This window comes from Aquarana catesbeiana, linkage group LG09 (assembly GCF_042186555.1).
Source record: "Aquarana catesbeiana isolate 2022-GZ linkage group LG09, ASM4218655v1, whole genome shotgun sequence".
In the NCBI taxonomy this organism is placed as follows: Eukaryota; Metazoa; Chordata; class Amphibia; order Anura; family Ranidae; genus Aquarana; species Aquarana catesbeiana.
Window position 1 is genome coordinate 71,426,026 of NC_133332.1, and position 12,570 is coordinate 71,438,595.

Consider the following 12,570-nt stretch of genomic DNA (forward strand, 5'->3'; position numbering starts at 1 on the left):
GGTACGTTAATCTGTCTGTACGTGCCCTTCTGCCGCAGTATATCTGCGTGAGGCGGTCGGGAAGCGATTAAAGGATAGCTAAAGGTTTTCTTTTCTTTTTTTTTTTTTTTTTTTAAACAAACATGTCATACTTACCCCCTCTGTGCATTGCCAGTTGGTTTTGCACAGAGTGGCCCCGATCCTCCTCTTCTCAAGTGCCCTGATGGAGAGCTGCTCTCCCTCAGGGGGCACTCATGCGGGCACGCTTCTATGTCCTGCTGCTGCATCTATTGACAAAGACAGCAGGACTCGGCCCCGCCCCCCGCGTCATTGATTGGCAGCAGCGGAAGCCAATGGCTGTGCTGCTATCAATCTATCCAATCAGGACCCGAGACACCAGGTTCAGGTAAGTAAAAGGGGGGCGCTGGGGGGCTGCTGCATCATAAGAGGTTTTTCACCTTAATGCATAGAATGAAATAAGGTGAAAAACCTAGAGGGTTTACAACCACTTTAATTTTACAGCACAAGGTGGGCCACAGTGTAGAGCTTGCAATGCCCAAAATTGTTCTCTACAACTGAAGGAAAGTCCCTCCTGTGACATGGACAGAGCATCGACCAGGCTCATCTCAGCTAACCATAATGTTTTTTAAAACAGCGCCTTGTTAGATCGTAGTGTACTTTTAATGAATCTGGGAACTTCTTATCTGGGCCAACCTGTCCTAACATTTTTGTGATAGTACAGACTTGCCTAAAATGGAGCTCTTTGGAGAATTTTGAGGTGCGTGCTGTCTTGTGCCACATTAGAACTCTTCAAAATCTGCACCTTGCTCTCAGCGCAGGTTGCTGAAACAGTAATCAAATTCTTTTTATTGGTTTTAATTTTTATTGTACCAGGTTTCTTGAAAAAGTTTCGCAGCCATCTTCACCACAGCGTGACAAATCTTAAACTTCAAGGTCAGGTGGCTTGCCAGACAAATTAGTCACATGACACCACCAATACCTACTCCTGCCGCACTCACCATTTCCAACGAAAATATAAAAGGGCAGAAACTTTTTTACACCCTTCATACATACAAAAAGGTGTGATACAGAAAAAAGGAAAAGAAAAATTGTGATACTGCACATAGGTGGCGCTTCCCCCCATTCTTCTTCTTGTGTTTGTTTGCAGAGCTGGCTCAACTCTGAGGACAACAGCCCCCAAGTGTATCACATACCAGTGCCCATGCATTAGAGACTGTTATTACCATCCAGCAGCCATTGCTGCACATCTTGCCAGAACTACTGTTCAGCATATACTCCGTGCGCCTGATTCTAGGACTTTTTAACAATTAGAAACAGGCTACTCTCCAGAAAATAGGGATTTTTGACTTACCTGTAAAATGTTTTTCTTGGAGTATAGTACAGGAAATGAGCTTCCAATTAGCAAAGACCATGGGTTACATGTCAAAGTAATTAGTCTTTTTTTTTACCTAAAATTAAAAAAAGGAAGAGGTTTATACTTGGCTGCACTGGGGAAGCACCCCATTACCTCCCTTTCTTGGGTCCCCCACCAGCACTGTCAGCTCCTCCTTTCCCAAGTGTGCCTCAATAGCAAGCAGGGAGAGAAATCAGCAAAGCAGTAAACAGGCACAGCACTGGATTGATGTAGGACTCTAGTATTTGGGGGAGGGGGGAACAAACAGCTAGCAAAAGGGTTTTTTTTTTTCTTTTTTATCGCCTTAATACAGGTAATGTATTAAGGTAAAGAAAAAAAAAAACTTTTGACTTCAGAAATACTTTAAGGTGTAGACACAGGCAAACAAACTTGTTAGGACAGCCCATATAACCCCTCCCACTTCCAGCAAGGCACAGTTTTATTTATTTTTAGCAAGGAATTAGAGGAAAAACACCAAGGGAGAGTTGCTAGACTCCTGTATTGTACTCCAAGAAAAAGTTACCAGGTACCAACTGAAAGAGTCGAGTGAGCCTTAAACAGGAAAAGGAGGATTTCTATCCTTTAACGCGCAAGCCTTAAAAATGACCTGCTTACTCCACCTAGAAATGGTGAAAGGAGAAGCAGGACAGACCCTGTGTTAGCACACAGGCATGATAATCAGAGAACCTGAGGTTCAGCTGGAAGTAGTAGGCTGAAAGGTAAACTTGCATTAAGCATACTATATCTAAACAGTGTAGAGAAATTGCTTTGGGATGCTTTGGAGCAGGACAAGGAAGGAGGAAGGGAGAAACTACCTTAGGAAGAAAGGAGGCTTGGGGCCTCAAAACCACCTTGTCCTTATGAAAAACAAAGAAAGGTTGTTTACAAGACAAGGCAGCTAACAAGCTAAAATATAAAGGTGAGACTAGCGAACCAACAGGGGGCATGAAGTGAGTCACTCCCAGAGCAAAGGCCTTTAAAAGTAAATAAGTGGCCAGAGGTCTCTCAAAATAGAACAGCTAAGGCCGAAACTTGATCTGTCAGGGTGGTCACTGCCATGTGTTGCTCCAGCCCAGACTTGAGGAAGGACAGGATATGTCCCATGGAGTACTATCTATGGCGAAACTTCTGTGGCTTGAACCACGCAAAGTAAACCTTCCAAGTGCAATGACACCTCTTCCAAGAGGTCAGTTTCCTAGCTAAAAGCAGTGTAGAACTAAAAGACTCAGAAAGACCCAGTTAACTCTGGACCTGGGTTTCAACAGCTAAGCTGTCCAGCCAGCGACCATGTGTCAGGATGGTAGATCAACACTTAAGACAGCAGGTTGGGTCAGACGGGAAGTGACCACAGAAAATTTCAAAAATATCAGAGTACCAAGTCCTTCCAGGCCAATTTGGAGCCACCAACATCACCAGAATACCCTCCGTTTAGCATCTGTAAAACAGCTGACGGAGAATATGTAGCGGAGGGAAGCCATATACCCACAGGTCACCAGTCATTACCTTAGAATCCCACAACCATAACATGTCCCAGAGCATCCTGGGGTGAAGAGACCATTTCCCTGTATCCAAATACTGGTGGCTGCAGAAATCCACCTGCCAGTTGTCTACTTTGGGAATGTGGACTGCAGACAAGGTTGGAACATGCCTTTCAGCCAAAGTCAGAATTAGGTCTGCTTCTTCATGCAGCTTCTGGTGATGCAAGCCAAAACTGTGGCATGGTCCAAATTAACCCTCACCAGTCATCCCTGAAGCTGGTCAGTCCACTGCAGCATGAACAGGCAAATAGCGCTTAGCTCAAGAATGTCGATGGAAAGTCTAGACTCCCTTGACAACCACTTCTTTTGGACTGTTTTCCTATCTAGGACACTTCCCCTGCCCAACAGGCTGGTGACCACCATGAGAACCATGACAGCTTCACCTATTCCAATCACAGGGCTGGTCAGCCACCAGGTCAGAGATATCTTAGGTTTGGGGGGGTCTTACATAGTCAGCACATTACGCTGCATAGGCACGGAGTGCAACTGGACAAACATCACTGGCCCAATCCTCATGCAAAAATAAAATAAAAAATAGACCAATGTAAGCTTCCTGGAGTGAACAGTCTGGACATGACTGTGAATACCTGTTCCCAGGAAAGAAACGCCTGAGCCAGATTAAAGGCTAACACTTGGATCCAACAGACTTCTGGAGGTTGAGGAGCTGCACAAAGCCTCTGTATCCCCTGCAAGACATTGGCTGCGAGGGCCTGGGTGGAGTGTTCTTTCACAAAAAATTGTCCAGATATCCAATCGTGTTGATTCCCTGACAGCACAGGAGCACAAGGGTGGAGGCAACCACCTAGGTGAAGACCCAAGGGGCTATGGCCAGGCCCAAGGAAGGAGCCACAAAGAAGAAGTGCTGCTCACCCAATGCAAATTGCAGAAATCAATGATGTGGGGTAAAATGGTAACATGTACAGAGCCTTGAAAAAGTATTCACACCCCTTGACATTTTTCACATTTTGTCATGTTACAAAATGTATTTTATTGGGATTTTATGTGATGGCCCAACACAAAATTGCACATAATTGTGAAGTGGAAGGAAAATGATAAATGGTTTTCAATTTTTTTTTACTAATAAATATCTGAAAAGTGTGGAGTGCAATTGTATTCAGCCCCTGAGTCAATACTTGGTAGAACCACCTTTTGCTGCAATTACAGCTGCAAGTCTTTTTGGGTATGTCTCTACCAGTTTTGCACATCTAGAGAGTGACATCTTGCCCATTCTTCTTTGCAATATAGCTCAAGCCATGTCAGATTGGATGGAGAGTGTCTGTGAACAGCAATTTAAGTCTTGCCACAGATTCTCAATTGGATTTAAGTCTGGACTTTGACTGGGCCATTCTAACACATGAATATGCTTTGATCTAAACCATTACATTGTAGCTCTGGCTGTATGTTTAGGGTCATTGTCCTGCTGGAAGGTGAACCTCTGCCCCAGTCTCAAGTCTTTTGCAGACTCAAACAGGTTTTCTTCTAAGATTGCCCTGTATTTGGCTCCATTTGTTTTCTGATCAACTCTAACCAGCTTCCCTGTCCCTGCTGAAGAAAAGCATCCCCACAACATGATTTTTACTGTACAAAATAAGGTCAGCTTGCATGGACCATAGGGCAAGTACATGGATTAAAAACCGGCTACAAGGACGAATTCAGAGGGTGGTGATAAATGGGGAGTGCTCGGAAAGGTCAGGGGTGGGTAGTGGGTCCCCCAGGGTTCTGTGCTGGGGCCAATCCTATTTAATATTTGTTCATAAACGACCTGGTGGATGGAGTAAACAGTTCAATCTCTGTATTTGCAGACGATACTAAGCTAAGAACTTCTACGCAGGATGTGGAAACCTTGCAAGAAGTTCTGAATAAATTAATGGCGTGGGCCAATTCATGGCAAATGAGGTTTAACGTAGAAAAAATAAAATAATGCATTTGGGTGGCAAAAATATGAATGCAATCTATACACTGGGGGGAGAACCTCTGGGGAAATCTAGGATGGAAAAGGACCTGGGGGTCCTAGTAAATGATGGGCTCAGCAATGGCATGCAATGCCAAGCCGCTGCTAACAAATCGAACAGAATATTGGCAAGCATTAAAAAGGGGATTAACTCCAGAGATAAAATGATAATTCTCCAGCTCTACAAGACTCTGGTCCGGCCGCACCTGTGGTATGCTGTCCAGTTCTGGTCACCAGTCCTCGGGAAGGACGTACTGGAAATGGAGCAAGTACAAAGAAGGGCAACAAAGCTAATGAAGGGTCTAGAGGATATTAGTTATGAAGAAAGGTTCTGAGTACTGAACCTTTTCTCTCTGGAGAAGAGACGCTTGAGAGGGGATATGATTCCAATTTACAAATACTGTACTGGTGGCCCCACAATAGGGATAAAACTTTTTTGCGGAAGGGAGTTTAACAAGACTCGTGGCCACTCATTAAAATTAGAAAAAAAGAGGTTTACCCTTAAGCTATGTAGAGGGTTCTTTACTGTAAGAGCGGCAAGGATGTGGAATTCCCTTCCACAGGTGGTGGTCTCAGCAGGGGGGCATCGATTGTTTCAAAAAACTATTAGAAAAGCACCTGGACGACCACAACATACAGGGATATACAATGTAATACTGACATATAATCACACACATAGGATGGACTTTTTCAACCTCACCTACTATGTAACTAAATGATGCTGCCACCACCATGTTTCACAGTGGGGGTGGTGTGTTCAGGGTGATGTGCAGTGTTCATTTTCTGCCACAAATAGCATTTTGCCTTTAGGCCAAAAAGTTAAATTTTGATCTCATCTGACCAGAGCACCTTCTTCCACATTTGCTGTGTCACCCACATGGCTTTCTCGTAAACTGCAAATGGGACTTCTTATGGCTTTCTTTCAACAATGGCTTTCTACTTGCCACTTTTCCATAAAGGCCAGATTAGTGCACAACTAATAGTTGTCCTGTGGACAGATTCTCCCACCTGAGCTGTAGATCTCTGCAGCTCCTTTAGAGTTACCATGGGCCTCTTGGCCACGTCTCTGAATAATGCTCTTCTTGCCAGGCCATTCAGTTTTTTTTGGATGGCCATGTCTTGGAAGAGTATGGCACAACTGCAAACCTACCATTTTAATATGATGGATTGAACAGTACTCCATGAGATGTTCAAAGCTTGGGAGATTATATATATTTTTATATATATAACCTAACCTTGCTTTAAAAACTTCTCCACAACTTTATCCCTGACATTTCTGGTGTGTTCCTTGGTCTTCATGATGCGGTTTGTTCACCAAGGTTCTCTATTTAAAAAAAAAAAACAAAAAAAAAACAAACACACCACCTCTGAGGGCTAGCTGTATTTATACTGGAGATTAAAATTACACACAGGTGGACTCTATTTACTAATTATGTGACTTCTGAAGGTAATTGGTTCTACTAGATTTTAGTTAGGGGTATCAGAGTAAAAGGGGGGTGAATACAAATGCACGCCACACTTTTCAGATATTCATTTATCATTTTTTCCACTTCACAATTATGTGCCACTTTGTATTGGTCAATCGCATAAAATACTTTTGGTTTTGGTTGTAAAAATGACAAATGTTGAAAATTTCAAGGGGTATGAATACTTTTTCAAGACACTGTAAATGCACACCCTTGATGACAGTATATGCTAGAAAGACCCAGTGTGGCAGAGATGCAATAAGAAACCTGGGCAATTCCATCCAAAACTTTTGAATCCACTTCAAAACCTTCAGATCTAGAATGGTGCAAAAAAAGCCCCTCCAGGCTGCAGGACTATAAACATGTCTGAATAAAAGCTCCACAATTGTTCCTCTGAGGGAACTGAAACACAACTCCTTAGAGTGAAGTTGATGGAAGGCAGTCTGAAGGATCCTTTCTTTAGCGAAGAGGGAAAATTTAGGACATAAGAGAATAGGCATAGATAGAAATTCCAGCCTGTATTCCTATGAAATCACATACTGGACGCCAAGATCAAAAATGCACTGAGTCCAGGGGGCCAAATGATGTCCCCTCCACTTTTAAATACGGGGATGCCCCTCCCTGTAAGGAGGACTTAGTCTTAGAAGCAGAGGTCTGAGTAGAACAAAAAAGGAACTTTTATGAACTCTGGGAATGGCTGGGTTTGCCATTGGCATCTTGACTTTCTTCTTGCTGGGGAAGAGGGTGCCCTTTCTGCCTCGGACTTCCTTTATAAAAAGGTGTCTAGGGACACGCCAAAGAGTTCTCAAACTGAATTCTTTCCAGACTGTCTCCGCAGACCAGCCAGAGAATCCTGCCAACTGTCTACACAGTAGCACAAGGTTACTTGGAGAAGCTCTATTTTTTTGGAGTTCTAAGGGATCTGTCAGGATTGACCCTGGGCTACGCATCATGTGCTTAGCCCAGACTGCTAGGGTCTGGCAAACAGCTGCATGGTCAAGCTTGACAGAGCATCAGAGGCTTTCAGTCTTTTGTCCACGGGGTCTTTAAAGACTGGGGCATCTTCAGCTGCAACCCTCAAAGATTTACTGAGGCAGTTAATAGCCACGCCCAACACAGAAACTTTCCATACTTGCTCCAGTCCTGTGAATCATAACATAAAATGTCCAAACCAGCTCGCCTTCCATGTGCCCTTACTGGAAATGGATCTTGGGTGCATGTGCTCTTCTATGTTGTGCATTTTATAACCACACCTTGATCAGCACACAGCCGCAATATAGAACAAAATCCTTTGTTATCAGTTTAAAAACAATACAAGTATTGAAAAAAACAAAAAGAACACACACACCACTGAAGTACCCACCTCCCATAGTTTTTAAATGGATTACAATAATTAATTTTGTTTTATACACCAGCTGTGCTGATCAACCTGTGGTTTTAAACTGTGAGTCAGAAAGAACTAAGGCTATGTGCCTATTTACAGATCATTGACCTACTTATTCCTCCCGTGACAAGCCTACTTTAATTAAGTTTGCTTTCCGATTGGTTCCTATGGGTTGCTACACCATTTGCATGTTGCTCCATTCCATAAGTAGATTATATGCTTGTAAATGAGACAGAGATGAAACACAACTAAGAGTTATAATTTATTTCCTTTAATTAAAGAATCAAATAAACAGAATAGAAAAAAAAATGGTTAAATATCCTACAAAAGAAAGCAGGCCAGCACTGCTTTAGCTGCTAAGGAAAAATAAAAAAAATAAAAAAAAAAATAAAAAAAGTCCAGGAGTCTCTTTTAGGATGGGAGCGAACAATGGGACTTGCAGTACCTCAAAAGCTAAAGTGTAGCCTGACAAAGATACTTGTTCCAGTCCAAAACCGCCAGCTTACAATAAGTCCATTCTCCAAAGTGCTCCGGATGTCTGATCAAAGGTGGGCAGTGAAAGAGTATATCCAGTACAAACCATATTAGGCCAAGTACAGAAGTGACAAGGACATTACAGAATTGAGTAATCGACTACACCTCTAAGTTGAAGATATGTCCTTCTTTAATGCCGATTATACCATGTTTATCAGTCTTGTTGCAGCAAAGTTTTGACAACATGTGGGCATACGGGTAACAGAGGCAGATCATAAAACACCCTGGGTAGGGGGCGTTTTACCCATAATCTTTTTGGAACATTCCAACAGGGCATTGTGTATGTCCTTGGCACAGGCAATCTGGGACTTGATCATGCTCAGGTACTGGGTATACGGCAGGCTCTCCGTCTGGACGGCATCTGGTTTAGTGGCTGTAGGCACAAGAGTAGGGGAGTGCTTGGCGCTGTCATAGCTTTGAGAGAGACATTCATAGGCAAGGCGCTGTGGGAAAAAGACAAGCGAGACCACATTAAGGCATCTCCTCCACAAATACACCAACTTATTCGTGTCATGCAGCCACAAGTAAGGGGAACTTCTAAAAGTGAGGGTTGGCATTGAGGACCTTTACTTTAGAAAACACTAGTTGCTCGACTCCCTGACATCAAGACTTTTAGTCATTGATCAAGTAGGCAATTCAGGAAAGTTTATGACACACGGAAGAACTTACCTGCATACTTGTTCTTGATCAGCACGACAGTCAGGCAATTAGCATTTTCTAAAACAGTTCTGCAAAGGTAGCCTTTGTGTAGACTGCAACAACCTTCCCACCTGACAGTTATCAATTCATACATTAAATAGGCATGATGGAAAATCCTATCTCACTAATACATATAGTCATCATAAATGTTTTAGTGTATAACTCAAACAATTCAGTGTTCTGAATAACCATATTGTCCAGATGAGGCTGTAGGCCGGCCCATATGAATCAAAGTTGTGTGTATTCAGGTGATAATCTAGCACTGGTAAAGAGGAACAGATCACCGCTACTCCCAACCAGCCCAGGTGATAGGGCCTGTGACTAAGCCCCGGTGGGCAGGACAAAATGCATAATGGTGTGTGGTTTGGTGGAGACATGTAGGCTGAGGCCACTCTTTATAGTTTATTCACTTGGGCTGGTCAGGAGTAGCGGCGATCCTTTCCTCTTGAAATTTACTAACCCCCTGGACTGGTATCAGGACAAGCCCCGAGAAGGATCATCCCCATGTTCTGGGACACAGGGACATGCTTTCACCTCTACTTTGAGAAGTGCCAAAAGCAATTAAACCAAGTTGCACTGATATTTTTGGCAATTGTCTGTGAGGTCTTGCTCAAATCACTATAGAGAGAGCATCCAGTGCAGTGTGTATTGCAGGAAGAGCTTTGGGGATTGGGGGCTGCTTAGAATACTCAGAGAAACTATAGTCAGGTGTGGTCTGAACACTGCAGATAACATTCAGTCAAGTGTGGCCCACCAAATGGAAAATGTGAATGAGGAATCCAGGCTAATAAACCCTTAAAAACACAGCACTTGCAGAAATCCTGGAAGAGGTCAGAAATACCAAGTGCTGTAATTTGAGCAAGTCATTGAAATATTACATTTTCTTGGATTACACTATGTTTGGATTCAGGGTCTATGCAATTTTTGGGTGTGGCAAGTATATAAAAAAGGCGTGAGAGCAGTGTAATGAAATTTTTGGTGATGAAACTAGCCAAGTTGATTTTCAGAAGCTTATAAGAGTGGGATTTCAAATTAACACATCGTACTCACCTAGGTGGATGCAACATTGATCCAACACTGCATCTGTCCCCTGCAAGACAGAGAACTGAGCAATCAAAGACTGCCGATTGCTCAGATTCAGGTCCTAAGTGAGCAGAAAGCCGGTGACTGTCAGTCACTGCCTCTCTGCTCTGCCCCTCCAGCGCTCACTGGAGAATCAGGTTGTGGAGGGGGCGGGAGCGGCTGTTGCTCAGGCTTTTGGGTGGATCCTGACATTAAAGTTAGGAAGGAACCCTCCAGAATCTGGACCGACTCAATGACATCACCTGACTGTGGAGTTTAGACTGCTGTTGGCTGAATCTGGGTCATGACAGGCAGAACTAAGTGAACTTCTGGCACCCACAGGAGATGTAGGGTCAACAGAGCTTTGGCCCCACTTCTTTAAAAAGGGGTTAAAAGCGAGATGTGACAGTTTCTATTAATGTCTGGAGTCTGCGCCAAAATAATAAAGCATTTGCACCAATGGGCCAAGTTAAAATGGTTTTAAAATATATACCATTACCACAGTGGTGTCAGTACTGTAATGTGGGTTGGCGGATGGTGAGGAGCAGCACTGCAGGAGAGAGAGAAGAGCTGGATATGTGATGGACAGTGCACCACCATAATGCAACAAATTAACCTGCAACCCTTGTTTATTTGGTGAATCAAATGTTAAGTAAATGTATATACAGGTATAGAAATTGGCACATTTTTCTCTATGTGCTAATTTTTGCTAATCCCCCGATTATTCAAACCTACAAAATGGAAGCTGTCCAGCAGACACATTCCCACACAATATGCTACTTTTTGACTCATCTCCAACTTAGCAGCTCTGGGACACTGACGTCACACATCAAGTGACGCTCAACTGACTCGGCTTTACTGCCCTGGAACTAATAGTTGGAGTCAAAAATTTTACACCAATTATTTTCCTTTAAACAGTCCAAGTAGGATCCAACTGAAAGGCCCAATCTTTGCCTGCACTGCAAAGATCTCAGCATGTCTGTACTTTCCCCCCACCCCAGTGAACTGCAAGGAATGTCAAGAATGTCCCACACATCCGGCTCAGCCTCGCACAGAACATTAACTCCAGCTGTATGGAGATTTAATGGGAGAGGGAAAAGTTATGTGATAAACATGTAGAAACATCGTTGCCTACTAGCCCATACATCTCCATTCCAAACATTCCCTGCTGATGTCCGATGTCCCTGGAACGCATTCAGGTAGACCGAACATTTGAGTGTAAGAAGCATGTTTGAGGAAATAGAAAGGTGTCAGAACGTGAGCAAACAATGAACATATTTATTCATTTATTTAAACCATTCTGTCTTTCCTTTGATCTGCATTGAATTCTAGCCATTTGCTTACTGGGCACTTAAACCCCCCTCCTGCCCAGACCAATTTTCAGCTTTCAGGCTGTCACTCTTTGAATGACAATTGCGCGGCCATGCAACACTGTACCCAAATTTTTATAATTTTTTTTCACACGAATAGAGCTTTCTTTTGGTGGTAAACACCACTGGGGTTTTTATTTGTTGCTAAACAAAAAATAAAACATTGATAATACAGAAGTACAAATATCTGGTTGCATATCAAGATTACCCCAACATATTAGGCCTATCTTTTGTTGTAGGGGCAAAGTATGAAACCCCTTACTAAACAGATAGGGAGAGTTATAATAAGGGATCTAGAGGCATAGGGTTCCTTAGGGGTGGGATATAAAGATCTCTCTCTCATATATTTTACAGCCACTTCCTGTCTAGGTGCGCTCAGTCCAGAGTCAGCTGGACTGGGTTCCTGGTAGAGACAAGGGTGCACAATGTGTGCAGTTGATCGATATCTGCTTGTAGCCTTCATCAGGGAAGTATGTGGCAAGTTAAAAGGGGTTGTAAACCCTTGTGTTTTTTTCACCTTAATGCATTCTTTGTCCTATGACATTTATGCATACCAGAAACCTGTGCAGATACAGGCACTGCCCCTTCTGCATCAAGGAGGAAACTGCACTGCATGCTTTCTGAGAGTGCCCCTTTGAACAGGACCTGTTGAGGGCCCTGGAACCAGAGCTCAAGGACATTGTGCCACAGACAGCCATCACACACTTGCTGTGCTGAACAGACTATTCTGGGACTTTTGCTCAGGACACTAATGGCCCCTGGTGGGCGATGTGTTGCTTGAAGGATGCGTTATGGTGTGCCAGAAAGTGCCTCATCCACCAGCAAGAGAGGATGTCCATTGAGGACTGTCACAGGCTGGTCCACAGTCTACTCGGAGACTATACAGTCCAGGCCTCATCAGTGCTGCATATTAGTGCCGCTGTCACATGACAAAAAAAAAAAAAAAAAAAGTATTGGTAAACAGTATCGACGAGTACATCAAAAAGAGTATCGGTACTTGTACTCGGTCTTAAAAAAGTGGTCTTAAAAGAGGTCTTCCTCTGCTGCTGTAATGTAAACAGCGGCAGAGGAAGTGATGTCATTGTTCCTTTTGTAGCCTTTTCGTTCCGGCTTCCGAGGAGAGAAGACATCAAGTAAGTCTGCACCAACACAACACTTACAGTAGAACACTCT

General features: G+C 43.3%; 1 protein-coding gene across 1 annotated transcript in view; it reads right to left on the reverse strand.

Annotated features, from left to right (window-relative positions):
* Nucleotides 1-7,981: 7,981 nt before the first annotated feature.
* The window catches only part of MED29 (mediator complex subunit 29), a gene marked incomplete in the record, with an annotated part of 55,020 nt that continues 50,431 nt past the window's right edge, over nt 7,982-12,570 (reverse strand). Inside the window, 1 exon segment of the mRNA XM_073598782.1 lies at nt 7,982-8,709. Within this exon segment, the coding sequence (XP_073454883.1) occupies nt 8,479-8,709 (231 nt within the window).